General features: G+C 59.5%; 2 protein-coding genes across 2 annotated transcripts in view; both read left to right on the forward strand.

The window, feature by feature from the left end:
- On the forward strand, positions 3,496-7,074 carry SPON2 (spondin 2). Its single transcript, XM_018049875.1, has 6 exons — positions 3,496-3,744; positions 4,117-4,342; positions 4,912-5,135; positions 5,247-5,438; positions 5,574-5,748; positions 6,746-7,074. The coding sequence occupies exons 2-6, from the start codon at positions 4,120-4,122 to the stop codon at positions 6,928-6,930; spliced, it is 999 nt and encodes a 332-aa protein (XP_017905364.1). The 5' UTR covers positions 3,496-3,744; positions 4,117-4,119; the 3' UTR covers positions 6,931-7,074.
- LOC102187580 (transmembrane emp24 domain-containing protein 11) overlaps positions 15,133-25,832 on the forward strand; it is a 28,630-nt gene continuing 17,930 nt past the window's right edge. Inside the window, exon 1 of the mRNA XM_005682009.3 lies at positions 15,133-17,330. Within this exon, the coding sequence (XP_005682066.2) occupies positions 17,207-17,330 (124 nt within the window). The 5' untranslated portion in view covers positions 15,133-17,206. The remainder of the gene's footprint in view (positions 17,331-25,832) is intronic.

The following is a 25,832-nucleotide window of genomic DNA, read 5'->3' on the forward strand; positions in this document are numbered from 1 at the left end:
CACCAAGATTCAGTTAATTTTTTTTGATTGAAAAACAAAGAACAACTCTGCCAAGACTGCTGCAGCCTGTGGTTGGTTTCCAGGGTCTCAGGAGGTCAGTTCGGACCGTCTGGCCCGTTTTCTCGTCGCTCCCATGATGGGGAGCGTTTCCCGAGGCCCTCACTCTGCCTGTCTTGCCGTGGTCCTGGCATCCGAACCAGGGTGAAGACACACGGCAAATGCCGCTGCACAGACAGGCTTGTGTTCAGGGGCCGGGCTGCTGCACAAGGAAAGAACGTCCGTGTTTCCAGCCAGACGGAGGCGGAGGTCTCCTGGGGCCTGCGGGCGGCCACGGGGCCTCCCCCGGGAAGGTGAGGCCTCCTGCAAGGCACGCTTGCTCACAGGGGTGACACCCCCAGAGGCTGAGCAGCGGCAAGGCCCCGCCAGGGCCTCCCTGCAGGAGTGAGGGGAGCCAGCTGCTTTCACGGGCTCAGCTCGCCCAGCACCGGTTCCAGTGCCCCCCTGGGTCCACAGAGGCCCTGAAGTTAAACCCTGGACCCAGCGTTCCCCGACCCAGCACAGGCCCACCAACCAAAAGTGCCGTGAAGTCTGCAGCCAGGATGGAATAGACGGGGGTAGTGCCGGGGAAGGCGGTGGCTAGCTGTGGGATTCTCGAAGCAAATCCCCGCATGTTGGGCAGACTGACCTCTGTGCAGGGGCCCTGGCTATGATCCAGGCAGGCGCCCTGTCAGGAGGGGACGAGCTGCCCAGGCAGAGCGAGCCGCAGAGCAAAGGCCCTGGGGTGCCCAGGCAGGCGTTGCTGGGACAGGAGGGTTGTTGAGGGGCCCCTGGGAGCGCTCAGCCTCAGGGGCTCAAAGCCCGTGTGGCCTCTGGCTGTGGCCTCTGGCAGGAACGCAGCCCTTGGTCAACGTCTGGTGAGTTGGCGACTCAGCAAACAAACGTGCCCCTGTCAGCCGGCCAGGCCCTGGGAGTCAGACTCCACGCTGCGCCTGTGCACTCCCAAGGAGACAGGCGGCCCCGCGGACACCCGGCCGAGCCAGCCTGGTGGCCTGTCCATCCCCAGGGCCCTGCCTGAAGGAGCCCTTGTTACCCTGGCCCCTCAGGGCCACCGGTTTCCGGGCCATGGCAGGGCCCAGCCCGGGCACAGACACGGCCGTAGTGTCCCTGTGTTCTGGCCCACCCTCAGCAGCTCACACTCCTGAGAACCGCAAGCCCCACTGGGGGCAGGACAGACTCGGCCCCGAGTCCACCGTGAGCAGCACCTGGCTGGGAGACACCTTCTAGGACGGGGCGCCTGGGAGGACAGGCCGTCGACGGCTCACCCTGTGCTTAGCACCACGTGAGCTACAGCGGCGCTGGGGTGGGGCTCTGGGGTCGGGGCCCCCGCTGTGGGAAGGGGGTGCAGACAGCGCTCTGCCGCTGGGGTGGGGGTGGGGCAGTCAGGGAGCCTGAGGTCTGCAGAGGCCTGGCCACAGCACAGCCCCGAGCTTCGGCCCCCGAAGCCACCTCAGGAGTGACTGACAACATGGGCTGACTTACAGGAGTGGACCCTGGTGTCAGTGTCCACCAAAAGCCAAGCAGTCACGCGACGACGGAGGGCTCCAGAGTGCTCCCAGCTGCCAAGTGCTCCAGGCCCCCACCCCTGTCCGATGGCTGTGGTCACTCCTGTGATTCTGATGCTGAGGCCTGTGGGGAGGGGAGGCTGGTGGGGGGGACACCGAGACTCAGGGGGGACTGGACACGTGCTGAGTGACAGGTGACTGTACGGGGCGGGTGGGGCTATGTGCAGAGGAACCTGTGTCTGAGGGGCTGCCAAGAGCGTTCCAGGCCTGACCCCAGGGGAGGTCGGAGGAGGAGCCTGAGGGTCAGAGCGTCTGCTGTGCACCCGGGACCCACAGGGTAAGCTGGGCCCCTCAGAACAGGGCTGAGGACCGACCCTCCCGGGCCCCGCTGTGTCCCAGGACCCCAGGTTCTCTCGGGTTCTCTCCACCACTGAAGGAAGGAGCTCCCTGCTCGCCCTCCCTGGGGGAGCCCTGAGCAAACAGGCTCCAGACTTCATTCCCCCACGGGCCGCCCACTGAGGCGGGGGCGGGGTGCGGGGGGCCTGGAGCAGTCCCGTGACTGCTTGGTTCTTTGGTGGACCTGAGACCAGGGTCCACTCCTGTAAGTCAGAGGCTGCCCCCGTGGACAGGTGGCTGGGAGAGGAGCCGCCTGCAAAGAGGGGAAGCCCCTGGGCGACAGCAGGCCGGGGCTGCCTGAGTGCGTCCTCACTTCCCGCACGAGACGGCCTGGCGCCTCAGCTGCCTCCACCTCCCTCCTCAACCCCGAGCCACCACCTCCCTGAAGGCAGGGCGTGAGCAGAGACACCTCTGCCATTCCGCGGGAGTTTGGAAGGGTGTGGGGACGTCCCATCCACGGGACGAGCTGCGTCCATGCACGGCCGGCCTTTCTGTGAGGACGTCAACCAGCACGACACACCCCACGGACGGGCTCGGTCTCCCAGGAAGCCCGGCAGAAAAGCACCCGTACGTCCAGCGGCTTTCTCTTTGAAAGAGCTGTTTCCTAAACCGCTGCTCTGCTAACGTGAAACAGGCTTGCTTCTCAGTGAGTCAGTAGTCTTCTGAGCTTTTCCACTCCAACACTTTGAGCATCTCAAACACGCTGAGCTCAATGGATGTCACTGTGGGGGGGTCTCGGTGACTTTTCAGAGCGTAAAGGGTCCCCAGGCCCAGGGGTGGCAGGCCACTGCCCTGGGTGCTGTCAAGGCCTGAGGACAGGTCGGGTTCACAGCCGCCCCCGTGGTGGGGTCGCTTACTTGAAATACGGGTTAGATTATCTGTTTTTGTTTGCGTTCTATCCTGGGTGATTCTGTTTATTTTTCTCTCTCTGTTTTTGGAGTATGTAAAACATTAACGTGGTTTCAAAACTCAGAATGTTTTCTTTTGAGCTTTGAAGCTTGCTGGGCGGTTCCTAAGAGCGAGACCCCCACACTGCCCTCCGGTTCGGCCCCGTGATGAGGGCTCTGGAAATGTCTTCCTGACGCGGAGCAGAGACAAACTCCAGGACCCGCTGGCGATTCCCTCCCGCCGGGAGTCTTAGCCCCTGGGGGAAAGTGGGGGGCCCCGGGGTCACCTCCCGGCCCCTAGGGGAGGGCAGCCGCGTGGCTCGCACTGCCCCCGGAGGGATGGCGTCCAGAGGCCTGGCCACTCCGTGCACAGGAAGGAGCTGTGTCCACTGAGCCCAGAGCCCCCCCCACCCCTGCCCCGGGAGTGTCCGCAGCGCTGGGCCTGACGTCAGGCCTGACCCCGGCCCCCCACGTCCCGCCCTGTCCCGAAGGCAGCACACGCCCGTGGTCCTGGCCCAGCCCTCCTCTGCGCTGGCTTTGGCAGGCCGCCCCCACCCCCCCGCAGGGACGCACCAGGGAAGGCCTGATGGGAACGGGGTGGGGGGTGGGGGGGTGGGGGAGTGGGGGGGCGGGAAGACAAAGGAAGGGGTGCGGCACGGCGGGCGCCAGGGGAGGAGTGAGCTCAGTGCTGGAGCGGCATCTGCTCCGCGTCAGAGCCGGCGGGCAGCCAGGCCAGCACGGAGGTCCGGCTCTCTCCCCGCGTCCCGTCTGCCGCGGTGCAGGGCCTGGGGCCTCATTGGCCGGCCGGGGGGCCGTCTGTGGCATAAATTGGAGCCCTGGGCTCTTGCTGGGACTTCAGCTGCCCACAGCCCAGCACCAGCCCTTCCGCCTCCTGCTGGGTGAGTATGCACGCCCTCCTGGCCCCCGGCCCCCAGGGCCGCCTGGCGCTGCCCCCCAGAAACTGGCAGTACCCGCCCCCAGGGAGGCCCCTCCATTGAGGCCCGGCCAGCGACCCTCCCGTTCCCGGGGTTCCCTGGGACGGCAGCGCCAGAGGCGCAGCGCTGGGGAAAGCCCCAGGGCACTGAGCCGGCGAGAGCCCCGTGCCAGGCATGACCTGCCAGCACCCTGGGCTCCTGTAACGTGACACGGCCTGGGACTCCAGCCGTGGGGTCTGGCCCAGCCCAAGGCAGAGAGGAAACTCAGAGGGAGGTGCCTGGCGTCCTGGGGGCCCCATGCCGGGGGCTGGGGGTGACACGTGCCCCTTCTCGTAGGTGATGGGAGCCCCGCGTCCGGTGTTCCCCCGGGGGGCCGCCCTCTGGGCCTTCCTCCTGGCCTCGCTGGGCGGCGTGGCCGGCCAGCCGCTGGGGGCAGAGCCCACGTGCACGGCCCAGCCCCTGGCCAGGTACAGCGTCACCTTCACGGGCAAGTGGAGCCAGGCGTCCTTCCCCAAGCAGTACCCGCTGTTCCGCCCACCCGCACAGTGGTCGTCCCTGCTGGGTGAGTGCAGGCCCCGCCCCGCCCCCGGGCGCCCCGTGGGGACCGAAGGGCTGGTCACTCAGCAGAGGCCCCACACTTCACAGTTCGGGGGACACCCTCACCCCTCACTTCACTGCAAGAGATATTCGCTAAGGTCTTCCGCGCACCAGCAGCTGGGCCCAGGCTTCAGGGACGTGGGGGGCAGGATCACACAGCAAGGTGCCGGGGTGGAGGGCGGGACGGTGTCCCCGGGGTGGTGCTCACTCACTCGGGCAGGCGGTGCCTCCCAGGGTGCTGGGTTTAGGGTCCTGACAGCGTCCCCAGGGTGGTGCTCACTGGTGTGGGTGAGAGACACCCCCAGGGAGCCGGGGTTGGGGGGCAGACGGCGTCCCTGAGATGCTCCTCACTCAGGGAGGTGGTGCTTCCCCCCACCCCCCACCCCCGCCCGGGTGCTGGGTTGAGGGTCCAGGAGGCATCCCTGGGGTGGCGCTCACTTAGGCTGGTGGGTGGCACCCCCCGGGATGCTGGGGTGAGGGGCCGGACGGCGTCCCCGGGGTGGCGCTCACCCAGGCTGGCGGCAACACCCCCAGGGGCAGCGCACAGCTCGGACTACAGCCTGTGGCGGAAGGACCAGTACGTGAGCAACGGGCTGCGCGAGTTCGCGGAGAGGGGCGAGGCCTGGGCGCTGGTGCGGGAGATGGAGGCAGCGGGGGAGCGGCTGCAAAGCGTGCACGGCGTGTTTTCCGCCCCCGCCGTGCCCAGCGGCACCGGGCAGACGTCCGCGGAGCTCGAGGCCCACTCCAGGCACTCGCTGGTGAGGGGGCGGCGTGGTGGGCGGGCGGGGGCCTCGGGGGCCCCTGCTGAGCACTTGCTGGTGAGGGGCGGGCGGGGTCCTCAGGGCCCCTGCTGAGCCCTCGGCCCGCAGGTGTCCTTCGTGGTCCGCATTGTGCCCAGCCCCGACTGGTTCGTGGGCGTCGACAGCCTGGACCTGTGTGACAGAGGCAGCTGGCGGGAGCAGGTGGCCGTGGACCTGTACCCCTACGATGCCGGGACCGACAGCGGCTTCACTTTCTCGTCTCCCAATTTTGCCACCGTCCCACAGGACACGGTGACAGAGGTGAGGGCCGGCGGCTCTCTGGGACCCAGGAGGCTCCCCGGGAGGCCCGCGGACGGACGCCCGAGGCGGGGGCCGGCCCCTCGGTGTGCCCCAGGTTCGGTGTGCCCCAGGTTCCGACTCGCCCCTCCCCTGCAGATCACGGCCTCCTCTCCCAGCCACCCCGCCAACTCCTTCTACTACCCGAGGCTGAAGGCGCTGCCCCCCATCGCCAGAGTGGTGCTGGTGCGGCTCCGGCAGAGCCCCAGGGCCTTCAGCCCGCCCGCCCTGGGCCTGGGGGCCGGGGGCAACGAGATCGTGGACAGCCTTCCAGGTGAGCGTGGTGCCCACCCCACCCTTCACACGCGTGATCCCGCTGCCAGGCGCTGGCACTCCAAGCGGACAGGAGCGGCTCTTGGGTGTGGGCATCACTGGAGCGGATGCTCGGACAGCCCCTGGTCCTGGGCCTCCAGCTCTGACCTCCCACCCTTAGAGACCCTTGAAAGGAAGTGTCCGCCCCGCAGACTGACCCCAGGGGGAATGCCTGTGACCTGACAGCTGCCACTGTCACCGAGGTGCCCCGGCCTCCATGTGCGCACCCCAGGGGCAAACCCCCTTCCAGGGCTCAGCTCCACCGCCAGACTTGAGTACCGATCACCAATCTGCACAGCCTGGAGAGGCGATCCGTCCATTCCCAGCCTTCTGGGGGTGGCTTCTGGGGGGCCACGTGGGGCGGGAGGACAGGTCATACCAGATGGGGCTGCTCGGCGCTCAGACGCCCAGGCCCTGGGGGTACCTGACTTCAGAGGGGATCTGGAGGGAAGCAGGTTCTGAGAGGTTTGGGAGCTGGTGCCCTCAGCTCCAAGCTGAGGAGCAGACCGCGCAACGCTTCCAGCAGCTGAAGGCCCTTCAGGCTTCTACTGCCCAGAGCGAGTGCTGAGAGGTCGCAGTGCCCGCCCCGTGTCCCTGCTGACCCGGAGGACGCGCCCAGGGGGCCCCTCTAGGTCTTCCCGGCGCCGGCGCCGGACGCGGAGAAGGGGCGAGGGTGGGGTCGCGGCGGGTCAGCTCCCCCAGGGATGGGCGCCCGAGCAGCGGAGCGGGCGGGGGAGAGCCCGCGGGTCTGCGGTCGTCAGCGCGCGGTTCCCCGCCCCTCCTCCCGCCCCCAGCGCGGATGGGGGGTCTCAGGGCAGAAGCGCCGCCCGTTGCCCCGCTGGCTTTTAGGGGGCCCGCTGCCCAGCGCGCCGAGGAAAGCGCCCGCCCTCAGCGCGTCCGGAGGCGGGCACCCCTCCCGCCCGCGGCCCCGCCCCGCTCACCGCCCCTGTCGCCCCCAGACCCAGAGACGCCGCTGGACTGCGAGGTCTCGCTGTGGTCGTCCTGGGGGCTGTGCGCCGGGCCCTGCGGGCGGCCGGGGGCCAAGAGCAGGACGCGCTACGTGCGCGTGCGGCCGGCCAACCACGGGGCGCCCTGCCCGGCCCTGGAGGAGGAGGCGCCCTGCGACCCCGACAACTGCGTCTGACACCGGCGCCCGCGCCCCCGCGCCCCCCGCGCAGGGACTGGCCCCGGCCCGGCTGCGAAATACCTCAGACCCGGGGACCCGGGCCACCGGCCTCGTCAGGGTCCCGTCCCAGCTCCAGAATAAAGACCGGCGGCTCCCACATCACAGCCGCGCTCTCGTGTGTCCCCGGCGGGGCGGGCGAGCGGGCGGGGCGGGCAGGGCGCACGCGCCACCGGCCTTTCCCCAGGAGCAGCTATCACCCCGCAGGGATGAGCGGGGACCGCTGCGCACACAGGCGCACACACACAGGACACGCTGCACACACACCACACACAGGGCACACACGGTGCACATACACCAGGGTACACGCACATACATGGCGCACACACAGGACACACACAGGACACGCTGCACACACATCGCACATACATGCAGGTTACACGCACATACATCCGCACAGGACACACACATCGCACATCCACACAGGGTACACACACATACATGGCACACACACAGGACACACACAGGACACGCTGCACACACACCACACACAGGGCACACACGGTGCACATACATGCAGGTTACACACCACACAGGGCACACACATCACACATACACCAGGGTACACACACATACATCTGCACAGGAGACACATCGCACATACGCCAGGGTACACGCACATACATGGCACACACGGCACACGCACAGCACACACAGACAGGACACACACACACACGGGGAGCTTGAAGGACCAGCAGCCTGAGGCCTGCTGCACCCCCAGGCCTCCGACCACTGAGGCCCCTGAATTCGTGGTGCTGGGGGGTGGGGGGCGGGCTGTGGCCCTGAGGCCTTACCATTGACCTGTCCCAGCCCTGTCTGAGGTCAGGCCCTGCCCTGACACCCTCTGAGCCGCAACTCCCATGTGCTTATGACCTCCAGGCCCCGCCCTCAAACCCTCTGACGTGTGACCCCCAGGCCCCACCCTCACATCCTCTGACCTGTGACCCCAGGCCCCGCCCTTACACCCTCTGACCCGTCTCCTCCGGGGGCAGCGCCTCTCTTCGCTGACACCTCTTCCGGTGAATGAACTTGACCTCAGACCCCTCACCTTCCTCTCCGCAACAGATTTCTGTCCCCAAAATCGCCCCTGATCTCAGGGACGGAGTTAAAGCAGCCGCCTGTGACCCGTTCCTCCCGGCCCACCCGGCTTGGGGAAGGAAGCCCTCTCGAGCCAGCGCCTCGATAGGCCACGAGTTCCAGGAGGAGACTCACGTGCGCAAGGCAGAGGCGCTCCCCGGGGGGGGGGTGCTGCCACACCCCCAGGGGCTCAGGAAGAACCCGGGCAGGCGCCGCCGCCCCTGCACACCGTGCCGCACCTGCCGGGCCAGGCCCCTCAGCAGGCAGGAGCGCAGACACGTTCCTCCCGCGGGCAGCAGGCTCCCGGCCAGCGCCCTGAGGCACAGGGGCGGCGCGGGGTCACCTTGGAGTGGACAGGGAGCTTGACTCTCCTCCTCTGTTTTGTCCTGACACAGAGCTGCTGGCTGGGCCCAGTGGGTGGCAGGACCCAGGGCCAGCCTGCTGCGAAGGAGGCAGGAGTGGCCAGAATGTCCACTGCTGGGGAAGGGGGGTCCTGAGACAGCAAGCAGCTGGTGCGGGTGGGCGGGCAGCGCGGGCACCGGGGCTGGACTCTGAGGGGTGACGGGAGGGGTCCTCCTTCCGAGCCGATGGCTGAACAGGTCGAACTCTCCTCCCAGTGAAACTCCACTGAAGCCACAGAAAAGGATGTTTGGAGGGCAAAACCCAGACGCCTGCCTTGGGCACCGGGTCCATCCCTCAGCCTGAGGAGACTTCTTCATTCCCGCTGTACAGCCAGACCCCAACTCCGGAGGGACACACTACTGAGACACTGCCTTTTTCATAAGAGGTGGGGCTACTCCCACCTCCTTCCCTACTTCCAAAAATAAGCACACAAGAAAGGGACCTGGGCCTGGAGCAGAGAGGGCTGCGGCGAGGCCGGATGGAGTGAGCGTGAGTCCCACAGGGCTGCGGCTCAGCTCCAGTCAGCAGCAGGGGCGGGGAGACCCGCCTGCACTGAGCTGAACTCCCAAGGTTGGCAGCGACCCTTGAATGAGGGAAGAGGAGAAACTAACCTGTCGAAAGCTTCCTAATCAAAACGAAGCTGTGAGTGCAACTCAAAACCACCAGGTAAACAAGAAAGCAAGTCATTAACATGGCCAGTCAGCAGGGATAGTGAGAAGCAAACAGGTAACCCTGGAAAAGAGGGGTCGTGCGGGATGACAGGCCCCAGCAGGTTGGACAGCTGAGCTGGGCACAGCTGGAGAAAGGACCGGTGAACTGGAAGGTGCATCACCCAGAAGGCAGCACACGTGGTCCCGTGGGTCCTATAAACAGAAACACAAAGAGACAGAATATTCAAAAAGATCGGGGATGTAGATGACAAGCTATAAAATGTTTTACATCAAACTCTGACAGACAGAATTGGGATGATGGGGAAGAGACGACGTTTAGAGGAAGACTGAGAAAGCTGTAGAGCTGGCTGAAATAAAAGGGATCTTCAGAAACAGAAAGCGCAACGTGCCTCAGAGGACAAAGGGATGAAAGCGACCCACGTCCATCGGGGCAAAAAGCCAAACACGAAGCGCCGGGGAGGCTGCTGCCCTTTTAGATCCCCGGAAGTCACTTCAGCCGGAGGGGGAGAGCATCCCAACAATGGCGGAGGCGCAGCAACGATGGCCACCCACCTGTTTGTCTGCTCCTGTTATTAGAAGCAGCGGCGAGGAGAGCACAGTCCCCAGTATCTGCTCAGCTCAGTTCAGTTCAGTCGCTCAGTCGTGTCCGACTCTTTGTGACCCCATGGACTGCAGCACGCCAGGCCTCCCTGTCCATCACCAATCCCGGAGTTCACTCAAACTCATGTCCATCGAGTCGGTGATGCCATCCAACCATCTCATCCTCTGTCATTTCCCTTTCCTCCCACCTTCAATCTTTCCAAACACTAGGGTCCTTTCAAATGAGTCAGCTCTTCGCATCAGGTGGGCAAAGTATTGGCGCTTCAGCTTCAGCATCAGTTCTTCCAGTGAGTATTCAGGGCTGATCTCCTTTAGGATGGACTGGTTGGATCTCCTTGCAGTCCAAGGGGCTCTCAAGAGTCTTCTCCACACCACGGTTCAGAAGCATCAATTCTTCGGGGCTCTGCCTTAACGCTGCAGCTCTCAATCCATACATGGCCACTGGGAAAACCAGAGCTTTGACTAGACAGACCTTTGTCAGCAAAGTAACATCTCTGCTTTTTAATATGCTGACTAGGTTGGTCATAGCTTTTCTTCCAAGGAGCGAGCATATTTTAATTTCATGGCTGCAGCCACCATCTGAAGTGATTTTGGAGCCCAAGAAAAGAAAGTCTGTCACTGTTTCTATTGTTTTGCCATGAAGTGATGGGACCAGATGCCACGATCTTGGTTTTTTGAATGTTCGTTTTAAGCCAGCTTTTTCACTCTCCTCTTTCACTTTCATCAAGAGGCTCTTTAGTTCTTCTTCACTTTCTGCCATAAGGATGGTGTCATCTGCATATCTGAGGTGACTGATATTTCTCCCGGTAATCTTGATTCCAGTTGGTGCTTCATCCAGCCCAGCCTTTCTCATGATGTACTCTGCATATAAGTTAAATAAGCAGGGTGACAGTATACAGCCTTGACGTACTCCTTTCCCAATTTGGAACCAGTTTCTGGTTTTAACTGTTGCTTCTTGACCTGCATACAGATTTCTCAAGAGGCAGGTCAGATGGTCTGGTATTCCCATCTCTTTCAGAATTTTCCACAGTTTATTGTGATCCACACAGTCAAAGGCTTTGGCATAGTCAATAAAGCAGAAATAAATGTTTTTCTGGAACTCTCTTGCTTTTTCCATGATCCAGCAGATGTTGGCAATTTGATCTCTGGTTCCTCTGCCTTTTCTAAAACCAGCTTGAACATCAGGAAGTTCATGGTTCACGTATTGCTGAAGTCTGGCTTGGAAAATTTTGAGCATTACTTTACTAGCGTGTGAGATGAGTGCAATTGTGCGGTAGTTCGAGCGTTCTTTGGCATTGCCTTTCTTTGGGACTGGAATGAAAACTGACCTTTTCCTGTCCTGCTGCCACTGCTGAGTCTTCCAAACTTGCTGGCATATTGAGTGCAGCACTTTCACAGCATCGTCTTTCAGCATTTGAAGTAGCTCAGCTGGAATTCCATCCCCTCCACTAGCTTTGTTCGTGTGCTTCTTCCTAAGGCTCGACTTCACGCTCCAGGATGTCCGGCTCCAATGTCTGTACAGGTCTTTCGTGCCACCCCGGTCCCTGTAAGCTGTGTGTAGGGTGCCAAGTAGCAGGTGTGTGGCCCCCATCTAGTGACTCAGGGTTGAGGGCTGGGTAGCCGCTACCCACTGAGAGTTCAGATTGACCCGAGTTAACTACATGTTGCCATTCAAGGCTTCCCCGGGAAGCTGCAAGCCTCCAGAAGACTCCAGAGTGTCCAGACTGTCACATTAGGGGATTCTGTCCCTGCGGCTGTTGTCCAGCTGGGAGACAAATTCTCACCTGCCAAGTGTTTCCTGCTGCGCCATCTTCCACTGTCTTTCAACTCTCGCGTCTGTTGGGCAGAATAGCATTAGTTTCTTCATATGAAAGCCTGGTGTAAAAAGTGTTTTCTACTGGGCTGCTGTTGCCTTTAAGCCTTTTCAGCAGACAGAGCTAGGAGACACTTTGGTGCTGAAGCACGTCTTTTAAAGTCCCTTGGTGCTAAAGTCTCTCAACTGTTGTCGATCTGAAAATGTATCTAAGCCCTCATTCTTGAAAGATGGTATTGAGGTCACGACTCTGGGTTGCCAGCTCGTTGCTCTCAGTATGTTAGAAGCTCTCTTGGGCTGCCTTCTGACTCCCTTGTTACTGTTGAGAAATTGCTGTCTTTCCCACAAACACCCCTGTATAAGCGATCTCTCCCCCTCCTCTGGGTCCTTGGAAAGTCTTTGCTCAGCACAATGACAGAAGTTCCTCTCTATCAGCCATTACTTTATGTGGAAATGGATTAAATGTTCTAATCAAAAGACAGACACTGGCAGAATGGATAGAAACACATGACCCAACTATATTTTGTCTGCAAGAGACTCACTTTAAATCCAAAGACTCAGAGAAATTGAAATTGAAAGGACAGAAAGACACTCGTGCAAATGGGAACCAAGAGAGAGCAAGGGTGGCTGTGCCAGCATCACACACAAGAGAGGCCTTAAATGAAAAATAGTTATGGGAAACAAAGGACGTTAAATACTAACAAAGCTTTCAATACAGCAAGGAAGTAAGCTACACACATTTACACGCCTAACAACAAGACATCAAGAATATATGAAGCAAAGACAGGGAAAACTGAGGGAAGACAGAGCTTGACAATAACAGACGGAGACTTCAGTATCCCACTCACAATAATGGGCAGAACGACCAGTCAGAGAGAAAGCAAGGAAACAGAGGACTTAACCAACACAGCAAGCTGGGTCTCACGGAGCTACAAGAACGCTCTCCCGACCACACACACACACAGTCTCCTCAAATGCACACAAGGCGCTTCACAGACGAGACCACGCGTCAGGCCACGTGTGTGTGTGTGTGTGTGTGAGTGTGTCAGTCACTCAGTCGTGTGCAGCTGTTGCGATCTTATGGACTGCAGCCCGCCAGGCTCCTCTGTCCGTGGGATTCTCTAGGCAAGAATATTGGAGTGGGATGTTATGCCCTCCTCCAGGGGATCCTCCTGACCCAGGGATCGAACCCACATCTCCTGCGTTGCAGGCGGATTCTTTACCACTGAGCCACCAGGGAAGTTGGAAATGAAATACAGCACCCCAAACCTCGGAATGCGCTGAACGCGGGGCTGACGCGGGAAACTGCAGCTGGAGACAGGGCTTCCCCAGCCCGCGAGGGGTAGAGTCTGCGTGCCAGTGCGGAAGAGGCAGGAAACGCGGGCCCGGCCCCTGCGCTGGGAGGACCCCTGGAGAAGGAGACGGCAGCCCACTCCAGTATTTCTTCTCTGGAGAACTCCATGAACAGAGGAGCCTGGTGGGCTACAGCCACAGGGCCACAAGAGTCGGACACACACACACAGCTATAAACACATTTAAAATAGGAAAGATGTCAAGTCAACAACATGTCTTTAAAATCTAAGGAACTAGAAAAAGAAGAAAGAACTACGCGCAAGGCTAGCAGAAGGAAGGAAATAATAAAGATTAGAGCCGAGATAAACAGAACCGAGAACAGAGAAACAGCAAAGAAAACCAATGAAACCGAAAGCTTACTTTTTGAAAACATCAGCAAAACTGACAAACCTTCACCCAGACGGAAGAAAAGAGACAGGAGACTGAGCTTACCAAAGTCAGGGATGGAAGCCGGAACGTCAAAATCCACATGCAGAAGAGAAAGGAGCACAAGAGTACGCGAGCAGCCGCACACAGACAGGTCAGATGGTCCCGTTGAAATGGACGAATTCCTGGAAATACAAACCCTCCCAGGACTGGATCACGCAGAAATAGAAAATAAGACTAGAAATATAACTAGTAAGGAAATTGAGTCAGTACTAAAACCAATAATAAATCTCTCAACAAAGAAACTGGACCTAATAGCTTCACCTGTGAATTCCATGAAACATTTAATGAGGAACTAATATCAACCCTTCTCAAACTTTTCATAAACACTTAAGAGGCAGGGACACTTCCTGACTCATTATTTGAGGCATTACCCTGAACCGAAACCAAACAAGGGCGCTACGGGGAAACTACACATGAATGTCTTTTATGAGCACTGATGCAAAATCATCAGCAAAACATTTGCAAACTGAATTCAGCAGCATATGAAAAGGCTTGTACACCGTGACCTCAGCAGGACCGCGAGTATCTTGGCCTGCATTGCTAGGCAACAGGACGCCCGCGCCTGTTCCTCCCAATGTGGTTCTCGGCCCAGATCGGGTGGAGCGTCTAGGAGTCAATCCTTGCCCTCAGAGCTAGTCCACAGGGCAGCAGCATCCCACTGGTCCAAGATGCCATTGAAAACTGATGTGGTGACCAACCTCGGATCTAGAATCTGCTTTAAAATACTCCAGGGAAAGTGTGAGTGTGCATGTGTTGGTTAAATGAAATGAGATTGGGGCTCATTACACAGTTCCCTGGTTTTATGTGCTTGAAATTCCATAATGAAAGTTCGGGGGAAGTGCAAGGGGTTGGAGTAGAGGTGCCTCGTTGGGATCAGTCTTCCAGGGGTCAGGCTGTGGCACAGTAACAGCAGACATTCTGGAGGGTCCCCACAACCCAGGGGTCCTACTCTAAGCACGTCACACCGGTATCACGTGGGCTTTACAGAGCCCCAGGAGGCAGAGACTACTATCACCCCAGCCCTGCGGGTGAGGAGACTGAGCCGCCTCAGTCTCAGAGAAGGCATGTGTGGACGGGGCAGCCCAGACCGGCCCGTGTCAGGCTGTGGACCCCCTCTGTAGTGCTGTCCGCAGGCCTGTGTTCAGGCTGTGAGCACCCCCTGTAGCGCTGTTCACCGGCCCGTGTTCAGGCTGTGGTCACCCCGTTTCGCTGTTCACAGGCCCGTGTTCAGGCTGTGGTCACCCCCTGTAGCGCTGTTCACAGGCCCGTGTTCAGGCTGTGGTCACCCCCCCCCTGTAGCGCTGTTCACAGGCCGGCAGGCCGACACCCCCTGTAGTGCCTGTTCACAGGCCCGTGTTCAGGCTGTGGTCACACCGTTCGCTGTTCACAGCCCGTGTTCAGGGGGGGGGGGGGGGGGCGGTGAGGGCTGTTCACAGGCCCCCGTGTCCAGGCCCCCTGCACCCCCTGTGCGCTGTTCACAGGCCCGTGTCAGGCTGGTCACCCCGTTTCGCTGTTCACAGGCCCGTGTTCAGGCTGTGGTCACCCCCTGTAGCGCTGTTCACAGGCCCGTGTTCAGGCTGTGGTCACCCCCTTGCGCTGTTCACAGGCCCGTGTCAGGCTGTGGTCACCCCCTGTAGTAGTGCTGTTCACAGGCCCGTGTCAGGCTGTGGTCACCCCCCTTGTAGCGCTGTTCACAGGCCCGTGTCAGGCTCTGAACACCCCCTGTAGCGCTGTTCACCCGCCCGACACCCCCTGTAGTGCTGTTCACAGGCCCGTGTCAGATTGTGGACACCCCCTGTAGCACTTCTCAGAGGGACAGCCTGGTGGCTGCTACGGTCTGAATCTGTATGCTAGAATCCCAACGGCCCCAGTGATGGTATCAGGACGGGACCCTGGGAGGTTTCAGCTGGGACCACTGCCGTCACTGGACGCCCCTCAGAGCTCCCTCGTCCCTCCTGCCGTGTGAAGACCCGGTGCGAGGGCAGCCATCTGTGGATGGAAGCAGGCCCTCACCAGACACCATCAGCCTCCAGGACCGTGAGAAACCAGCGTCTGTGGTGTTCAGCTGTAACGGCCCAAACAGACTGAGACAAAGGCCCGGGAGGGGCCGGGGTGCTGCGGAGGCCGGCAGGGAGCACCCAGCATGGTCCCTGAGCACAGGCGAGGACGGGCCCCAGGGCCGGGAGGGCCGGGGCCGGTCATGGTGGAGATGCTGCGGAGGACCTGTGCTCAGCAGCTGCAGCCCGCACCAGGCCCGCGTGCACCCCGCCCAGCCGCGCGCACCTCCTCCTGGAGGCCCCTGCGTGCCTGGTGCGGAGCCAGGGCCTCACCTGCACTCTGCGCTGCGGAGAGAGCCGCCCCGCCCCGCCGGACAGAAGGGGGCCTGCTGCCGGCCAGCGGCCGGCGTTCTCACGGCTCAAAGGCCCGTCAGAGAAACAACCCCATCACAGGACCTGTCTCTTAACCCAAAAGCAACGCTGCGTTTCCTCCCGTTTCTCCTGGTTTCAAGTGCTCATACGTACGTGATGTGTTCTTTCGATGATATACTCGCATTTTTAACAAACAATGCGTGTGTGCAGAAGCGGGTGAGATCCCGCGGGTGAGCCCATAGTCGCAGTGCAGCGCACTCTGCCAAGGCTGGAGTCCCGTCTCCTGGGGGCAGTGCCATCCCCTGGCCGTGGAAGAGGTCACCGCTGGGGGCTCAGGGGATGGGACTGTTTCTGCAACTTCTCGCGTCTATAACCCCTCAAAACCAAAGACAAAGAAAGAGAACGCTGGGCAGGGTCTGGGGAAGGGCAGCAGGCGCGCCAGTCGGCTGCGAAGGTGGCCAGAAGCAGCCCCTGAGGCAGCCCCAAAAGCAAGCCGGGGAGGCGGATGGAAGGCGAGGAGGAAGGAGGCAAGTGCCGGAGACACTCAGGAGCTGACAGCGTGGGCGGCGGAGAAAGGCCCCCAGCCCCAGGCGGAATTCAGAAACCTGGCAAAGAGTGAGCTGTGCTTTGAGCCTCATGACCCTTGGTTCCATGCCTCTTTAAACATCTGGATTCCCTGCCATAACATCTGTTGCTGCCTATAGCTACAATGAAGTGTCGTCTTGGAACCTAGTGTATGTTTAAGAATGTGTTGCGCTAAGTTGCTCAGTTATGTCCAACTCTGCGATCCCGTCGCCTGTGGCCTGCGAGGCTCCACTGTGCGTGGGATTCTCCAGGCAAGAGGGCTGGACCAGGCTGCATTTCCTCCTCCAGGGGACCTTCCCAGCTCAGGGACTGAACGCACGCCTCCTGCGTCTCTTGCCTCTCGCATTAGCAGGTGGGCTCTTTAGCACTAGGGCCACCTGGGAATAAACTTCTGCAAAAAAAGAAAAGGGAAAACATCGGCTGCGGAGCCGAGATGTAGGAAGTCACACCGGGTGACTGACTGTTTTAGTGAGGAAGCGGATCCTTGGAGGTGAGGACTGAAGCCCCAGGCGGGAAGCTCTCCCTTCAGCACCTGCGTCTTCCTCCACCCTGCGCGCTCACCAGCCTCCCTCCCCGACCTCCCGGCAAGCGGAAACGACACTGCTGCACAGCTCAGGCCGCCACTGGGCATGCGTTGGGTGTGGCGCTCTGGGGAGTCCTCCTCGGCCTGCCCCTTGGCCTCACTGCCTTTCATTCCCTCGGAGCACTTCAAAATCCTTAAAACTAACAGGTGCCAAGGAATTCTGATGTCGAACTGAGCGCGGCCCTGGGGCTGCCTGGGACTTGCAATCACCTGCCCAGGTGCAGCCACCACGTGCCACTTCTCACAGAAATCAATTTACAAAGAACAAACCAGTGAAATACAGACACTCCGCAGGCAGCACCGCCTGCAGTCGATCCGTTTCCAGAGCAGAACAGGGGCGGCTAAAGCAGCAGAAATGCACAAGGCGGCGTTTCTGTTGAGCTTTTGTTTTTCGCTTTCAACTGCTTTTTACTTCCACGCGGGGGAACGAGAGGAGAAATGCATAATAGAAGACATTCCGAGCGACACCCTGATAACAGGTGGGTTAAATGAGTCGCTGAACATTGAGCTCAGGATGCTGTCTTAAGGCTATTAAGGTTATTACGCTAACTTCTTGATGTACAAGTTAGTTGGCAGACTCACCCTGTACAGTTTTCTCGTGGTGTTTTTTGCATATCAAATTATACAAAACTGCCGCGAAAACAGGCTCAAGACTAAATTGCGTAATTCATGAAACAGGAAAGCCAGACGCAAGGGCACAGAACCCAGGCTTGATTTGTTTTCCGGTTGTCAGGTCTCCTTCAGTTAAACAGGCTCTGAGGCCGTGAGTCATGCTGACTGTGGCTGAGTTCTTGCGAGATGACCAAGGTCTCTAGGCTGGTTCCGTGACACAAGGCAGAGCAGCAGAGGTCAGGGTGCCCTCTGAACTTCAGCCTCAGGATCAGGAGGCCGCGTTTCCGACATAGAAAGAGAAGCAGGGGCCCAATCTAGCAGCATTTCTCACACGTGCTGATGAGGTGTTTTCACATACAACGCAACCTTACACTGAACGTTGTTGAATTCTCCTCTCAGTTTATCTTGGCCATCACACCTGAGTGTTCTGTTGCGAGGTGTCATAACTCATCCTGCAAAAGCCGCAGGAGACACAGCAAGCGTGGATGCAGAGAGAGAGACTGCAGAGTGAGAGCCTGGGGTGAGGGATGGGGAGAAGGCAGGTGAAGGCCTCTCCTGCGTCTGCAGCCGCAGTGGGCAGAAGCTGTGTCTGTGGCTGCAGGGAGTTAAAATCGCCCGGATCTAACCCCAGAGCTGCTGGGAATCGCCATCTGCCCTGGGCAAGCTCCTAGCCTCTCTGCCGCTTTTCAAAGTGGGATAAAAAATAACCACACCAATTCCTTTCTGTTGTGATGAGGACAGAACTGATACTTGTAAGGCTCCTGGAGCCCAGCAGACACACAGAAGGCACCGTGTTCGCTACTGTCCCCCGGCCCGGACTCTCTCGCCTCCGGGACGCTCTGAGCCCCTGGCTCTCCAGCAGCTGGCTGTTCTCCTAGTAACCTGGGGGGGTTCCAACCTGCACTCGCAAGGGCAGAGGAGGAGACGGACAGGAGCAGCCTGCCCACCTGCCGGCTGGCAGTCCGCCAGCTGTGTGGACTTGGCCTGGACGTGCCCGCAACACAAGTCAAGAGACAGCCGGCTCAGGTGAGGGTCTGAGGCAGGAAGGCAGGTGCGGCAGGATGGCGTCTGGCAGCTGTGTGGGAACAGGCCCGAGTCAGGGACTCCCGAGCATCCCTGTGCCCACGGACATGGCTGCTTGCACCCCTCCTTGTCCTGCCCTGCCCCCCTCCCGCCACCCGCCTCGGTCTCTGCCCCCCGCCCCGATGTCCCCTCAGCCACCACCCCCAGCAGTCACACAGAGTTAGAGTCAGCTACTCGGCGTCCACTGCAACTACAGGGAAAATGCGCAAACATGTCAGGACATATGTTTCAGTTTTTCTCTAAAACAGAATATGGTCCCAGGGTCCTAGAACATATAATATGGTAAAAGAGGAAAATGGAAAAAATACTCAATATTTTTAAAAGGCAAACAAGGGGAAGAGGAAGGAGAAACAAATAGGACAAATGAAAAGCAGACAGCATATGGAAGGGACAGCATATGGAGGGAACAGCAACATGGAGGGAACAGCAACATGGAGGGGACAGCAAGATGGAGGGGACAGCAAGATGGAGGGGACAGCAACATGGTGGGGACAGCAACATGGAGGGGACAGCAACATGGAGGGGACAGCAACATGGAGGGGACAGCAACATGGTGGGGACAGCAACATGGAGGGGACAGCAACATGGAGGGGACAGCAACATGGAGCGGACAGCAACATGGAGGGGACAGCAACATGGAGGGGACAGCAACATGGAGGGGACAGCAACACGGAGGGGACAGCAACACGGAGGGGACAGCAACACGGAGGGGACAGCAACACGGAGGGGACAGCAAGATGGAGGGGACAGCAACATGGTGGGGACAGCAACATGGTGGGAACAGCAAGATGGAGGGGACAGCAATATGGTGGGAACAGCAACATGGAGGGAACAGCAATATGGAGGGGACAGCAATATGGAGGGGACAGCAATATGGAGGGGACAGCAAGATGGAGGGAACAGCAAGATGGAGGGGACAGCAATATGGTGGGAACAGCAACATGGAGGGAACAGCAATATGGAGGGGACAGCAATATGGAGGGGACAGCAACATGGAGGGGACAGCAACATGGAGGGCTTAAACCCAACTGCACTTCACGTTACGTTAAAGATGGCTCAGCTGGTAAAGAATCTGCTTACAATGCAGGAAACCCCGGTCTGATCCCTAGCTTGGGAAGATCCCCTGGAGAAGGGAAAGGCTACCCGCCCCAATGTTCTGGCCTGGAGAACTCCATGGACTGCATAGTCCACGGGGTCACAAAGCGTCAGACACGACTGAGCAACTTCAACTTTCACTTTCAAGTGTAAATGGGCAAAACTCTCCAATGAAAAGACAGAGACTGTCATACTAAACTTAGAAAAAAAAAAACACATGGGACTTCCCTGGTGGCGCAGTGAGTACGAAGCCGCCTGCCCGTGCAGGGGAGATGGGTCCGATCCCTGGTCTGGGAAGATCCCATGTGCCGCGGTGCAGCCGAAGCTCTAGGGCTGCAGCTGCTGACCCCAGCCTGAGGGCTGTGCGCTGCAACGAGAGAGCCCCTGGGCAGCAATGAAGGCCCGGCACAGCCAAACACAAACAGGCAGCTAATTTTCCTTAAAAAAAAAAAACCAACTATACGCTGTTTCCAAACAAACCACTTTAAATACAGGGAAAGGTTGAAAGTAAGCGAATGGGAAAAGACATGCCTTGCAAATATAAACCAAACCGAAGTTGGTGTAATCAAAGGAGATTTTAAGAAAAAAAATATTACCAGAGTTAAAGAGACACAAAAATCAGAGGCCAGGTTTGGTAATAGATGCTTTGGAGGTGTTTCCTACTCTTATGATCTTCTTTTATAAGAATTTTGAAAAAATTTAAAAAAAAAGAATTTTGAACATGATGGACCATCACTTAAGTCTCTGTTCTTGTCATTATTTTCCCTTTAATTATGATCAGATCTTTCATCATCAGCCCACCTCTTTGATGCACTAAATAGTATAACAGCATACCCCCAGATACAATTCTTAAGACATCTCCCTTAAAAATCCCTTTTATAACAAACTTTGCTGCACTTTTACTGTGCTTTTGTGTTGCAAGCCCCTTCGTCTACACCTCAGCCGTCTGCTGGCCGTGTTGCCTGCTCCGCAGACGACTGTCTCCACTCCCTGCCTCGCTGACCTAGCGCCAAACCTTTGCTGCCTGTCACGTCCTGACTTTCGCTCAGCGACACTGGATCATAAGCGCACGGGTCAGGTCCTACTCAGTTACGAAGTGCCAACCAAGAACACGCTATAATTAATGCTTAGATCACCAAAGTGGAAAAACAGATGTTAAGACTTTCTGGGGATCTGTGGGGACCTGAGAACACGTCAAGACACCCCGTGGCCAGGAAGAGCCCGCGGCAGCTCTGCCTTCTCTCCTACCAACTTGCAGTTCCAAAGGGGTCCAGGGCAACACACCTTCCAGACGCCGAAGACAGGTGGCCTCGGGGCCATCTGGTCAGATCCAGACCTCAAAGTGTGTTTTGCTCCTGGGGCTAAGAATAGGCCGCAGGGCATCCGGGCAGTCAGCAGCCAGGTGCCCAGGGGAGGCCGCGAAGGGCACTGCAGGCGGGCAGCGGTGCGCAGGCGGTGACTCTGTCGCCGATGTTTGTTGACTCTGAGCCCCGTCTCCTCACCTGTGAGCTGGAGCAGCTGGCGGGCCCGACAGCCACAGGTGTGCGCGCGGGCTTCCTCCCACCCTCCTGGACTCTGTCTCCAACCTGGCCAGCTTGGCCTCCCAGGGTCTGTCAGAAGCTTCCTGGGAAGCAGGGTGGCCTCGACTCTGGCTCCAGCCCCTCCCTGAAAGGGAGGAAATTTCTGAGAAGAGCCTGGAATTCCTGTGTTGAATGTTAAAAGGGAAAGGGCTCAGAGCACCCCCGGTGTGGGGTGCAGGGTCTGAGAGCCGCCCACACCCCCGGTGTCCTCTGAGCTCCGAGCCGGGGCCTCACCTGCTCGCTCCCCCCACCTGGCCTCTCTCTCTCTCCGGGGCAGGCGCCCCTGTAATGAATCACTTGTGCTTGAGTCCTTGGCTCGGGCGGGGGTGAGGCTTCAGAGGCTCCCAGGCCTCACGCTCCCGTGCAGTGAGGAGTGACGGTCCTCCTCCTCCTCGACTCCCTCCTCCTCCACCTCCTGGTCTCCGGGAAGCTTTGCACTTGGAGGAAAGAAGCTGAAGAACCCCGGGAGCTGGCCCAGGGCCAGAGTCACGTCCAGGGACATTCCAGAAGGGAGTGACCAGGACCCAGACTTCAGTGCTTCTGAATTCTAATTCTCTTTTCTTGGCCGGGCCACGGGGCACGCAGGGTCTTTGTTCCTCGACCAAGGACTGCCCCCGGCAGTGGAAGTGGAGGCCTAAGGGCTGGACCTCTAAGGAGTTCCCTCCTTGCTTTCCTCTTAATGAATTCTCCCGCACGTGGTCACTGCGCTGCATGGCACCTCTCCCCTCGCTTGGCGCCTGCCTTTGTAGAAACTCACAGCCTGCTTTAAAGTGTCCGCAGGGACCAGCAAGTAGGTGGCCACACTGCCTGTCAGGCGGTCACGGAGCTGATGCTCCCTGGAGTCCCTCGTCCCTCTCCTCTCTCTCCCCTGAGACACCTTGCTGCCCGAGTTCACCAAAAAACCTAGAGCTTGTTTTTAAAGAGCATCGCTGGACGGCATCACTGACTCAGTGGACGCGAGTCTGAGTGAACTCCAGGAGATGGTGATGGACAGGGAGGCCTGGCGTGCTGCGGTTCATGGGGTTGCAAAGAGTCGGACACGACTGGGCGACTGAACTGAACTGAACTGAAAAATAACTGAGAGAAGCAGAGCAAAGGGACACGACAGGTTTGACTGAAGTTTCCAAACAAGCCTCTGGGGCCAGGGTTTTGTGCCGTGTGGGCTGCAGTGCCCACCTGCCTCAGGCCCCTCCAGACGCCAGGGATCCGAGGACCTAGGTCCCAGAGAAGTTCTCTGCTCCCCCGGCCTCTCCTGGGAACACCGTGATTCTGCCAGCAGAGCGGGTGTGCAAGGAAGACCACGCCTCTGCTCCCAAGGGGCCAGCACAGAGGACTGTCCCGCGGTCAGGGGAGGAGGCCTGGAATGGCCAGGGGCGGGCGGAAAGGCTCTGACTCCACGCCCGGCGGGCAACTCAAAGCCCAGCCCTAGACGCGGCTGCACACCCACGGGTCAGAAAACAGGAAGTAGCTGGGGTGTCGGCAGGTGTAGGCCCCCAGCTCCAGGCCTAGCCCTCACCCCGACACATGTGGCGCCCCCAAAAGATGAACACACGCCCAGCCTGGATCCAGGTACACGCAGGACTCGCCCAACAGAAACGCACAGGAGCTCAGGAGACCCTTAAGAGCAGCGCGACACGAAAGGGCCCACACCAGGTCCCTGGAGTGCCCAGGCTGGCGAGGGGGAGAGTCAGTCATCCGTTCACGGGACGGGACACTGCACGGCAGTGACGGGGCGGTGGGCACCTGGACCACACGGGAGGACCCTGCACGCAGGCTGAGTGCGCTCACAGGGGGACACGCACGGGACGGAGAATAGGCACAACACGCTGCGTCTTCACAGGTCGGAGGGCTGGGCGTGGTGCTGAGGGGCACCGGGCGTCTGGAGGCTGGCTGTGATCTGGCCGCAGACTTGGTGGTGACTGCTGGTTGGCTGGGCCGGACGGGGCGTGGGGCTCCCTCCCTCCCTCTGCACAGAAAGAACCTCAGCCAGCTTCACAGGCTGGAAGGAAGCCAAGGCACCTGGGAGCCTGGGGCACCTGGAAAGGGCCGCTCTGCGTCCTCGGTGACCTCGAAAGCACCTGCCTTCGGGCCAGGCTGCTCCCGGGCCGCGTGGACGGCTGGTCTGAGCAACCCCGCACAGCGGCCATCCTGGCTGCTGCCCTGCCCCCCGACACGGTGGGGCCAGTCCCTGTCTGCAGAGCTCTGGGCTCAGCGCTGGACATGACATGGTTCTCTCTTCAGCTCTCTGAACAGACCTCAGTCAAGCTACAGAAGAGCATTTAAGGACATACAAGGATGGCTGCAAAAAGCTGGTGGAAAAATCAAATCAGAGTTGTGCAGTATGACCTCATTTTTTATGAAATATACTGTGTGTCCCCGTGGGGAAAGGCTAGAAGGGTAAAACTGAGCACCAGAAGCCTGTGGTGGGGGCTTTTACTTTCTGAAATTCCCACCACGGCTGCGTCTCACTTGTCCAGCTCAAATGGCCCTGGGTGCCAGCCTCCAGGACTTGAGTCTGGAGCAGAAGACACAGCTGCCTTGGGGCAGGGAGGGAGAGCTGAGAGCCTCAGCAGGCGTACCTTGGCGGGGGTGGGGTGCGGTGTGGGGGAGGGCAGCCTGGCTCCCCGCCAGGGCTGCTGACTAGAGCACCAGGAGGAGGGGCGCCTGGAGGGCAAGGTCAGCACAGAAGGTCTGCAGGCGGGGTTAGCACCCGCCACATGGCTGGGGCCAGGAGGCTTGCGACAAGGGCCGAGCCTGAGAGAATCAGCCTGTGCCGGTTTCCCTCATTTTCAGGGCTTCCCTGGGGGCTCAGTGGTAAAGAACGCACGTGTCAATACAGGAGAGTCAAGCTTGATCCTTGGGTCAGGAAGATCCCCTGGAGAAGGGCATTGCACCCCACTCTAGAATTCTTGCCTGGCAAATCCCATGGATGGAGCAGCCTGGTGGGCTGCAGTCCATGGAGTCTCAGAGTCGGGCACGATGCAGTGATTGAGCGCACACGCTCCTGTTGCGGGCTGGAGGGCGTTGATAAGTCAGTAAGCTCTCCAGCTCACGCCCTCCTCCGCTGTAAACGTGGGTATTATTATACCGACTTTGCAGGGTTGCAGGACCTAACGGGAGTTGACAGGAAACACCGCATGTGAAAAGCCCAACAACTAAGGAATAGTTCATCGAGGGCTTGCGTCAGGCTCACCATGTGTTACGCTCGGCATTAAGCCGTGTGCCAAGGGCCGCTGGGTCGTCACACCGCAGGGGGTTGCGTCATCGAGGCGGCACGCCGCGCCCGGCTCTGCGCGCCCCCCAGCGGTGCTGCTCTCCTGCCACCTGGCGGCGGCCGCGGGGCATGACGCCTCCCGGGGCCAGGAACCCCGGGCCGTGGGCTCACGGCCGCTCAGAGTCCTTCCCTGAACACGTACCAGGGACACGTCCAGTTCAGTTCAGTTCAGTCGCTCAGTCGTGTCCGACTTTTTGAGACCCCACGGACTGCAGCAAGCCAGGCCTCCCTGTCCATCACCAACTCCCAGAGCTTGCTCAAACTCATCCATCGAGGCGGTGATGCCATCCAGCCATCTCATCCTCTGTCGTCCCCTTCTCCTCCCGCCTTCAGTCTTTCCCAGCATCAGGCTCTTCTCAAATGAGTCAGCTCTTCACACCAGGCGGCCAGAGTATTGGAGTTTCAGCTTCAGCGTCAGTCCTTCCAATGAATATTCAGGACAGACTTCCAGTCACCCCACAGACCTCACCAAGCTTCGACCTCCCTCTGCGCCAGGCAGGGGGCCTGCGGAAGAGGACACGGCGTGTCTCCAGGCCCGGGGTGGGGGCGGCTCGCAGACAGGACGAGCATGGGTGGCGAGTGTGGTAACGGTGGCCACAGCAGGGCCCTGGGGGCAGGAGGGCGGCTGCTGACGGGCCCGGGGGCAGGCGGTGGGCAGCCAGGGGCCAGGGTGCTCCTGGTGAAAGTGGGAGACCCTGAGCGGGTCGTGTGGGCGAGGTGCGAGGCACGGAAGGAGGCCCCCAGGAGACCCAGGCGCCCTGGTCCTCTGGGAGGACAGGAGCCACGAGGCAGACATATCCAGGTGCCCGGGGGCCAGGAAAGCCACCTGCCTGGCGGTGTGCTCCTCCAGGAGCACTCAGCAGCTTCAGCAAAGGTGCCAGGGCAGGCTCGGGGCTTTGTTGCCCAACTTGGTGAGATGCCCATGCACACCTGAAGCGCAATGTGTACCCTGCTGTCTGGGGAGACGCATGGGGACGCCAAGCAGGCACGGGGACGGTGCGAGTCAGCTCCTCCACGGCCAGCAGCCCCACCACGCCGAGGAGTGCCGGCAGCCCTCAGGGTGCGGTGGACTTATCTACGCCTCTTTCAGTGGTTTTGCTTCAGGTTATTTTGATGCATTTAGGATGGTTGTCTTCGTACTGAAATGACCCCTTTGTCATCACATAAGGCCCCTCTGTGTCCTTGGTGACTCTCTTTGCTGTGGGGTCTTATTTGGTATTTATGGAGCCACACGAGCTTTCTTTTGATTGTTGCAATGATACATCTTTTTTATCCTTTTACTTTTAACCTATCTCCCTTCAACTGTCCAATAACTTTTTTTTTTTTTAACACAGAAG

Source organism: Capra hircus, chromosome 6 (assembly GCF_001704415.2).
Source record: "Capra hircus breed San Clemente chromosome 6, ASM170441v1, whole genome shotgun sequence".
Lineage (NCBI taxonomy): Eukaryota > Metazoa > Chordata > Mammalia > Artiodactyla > Bovidae > Capra > Capra hircus.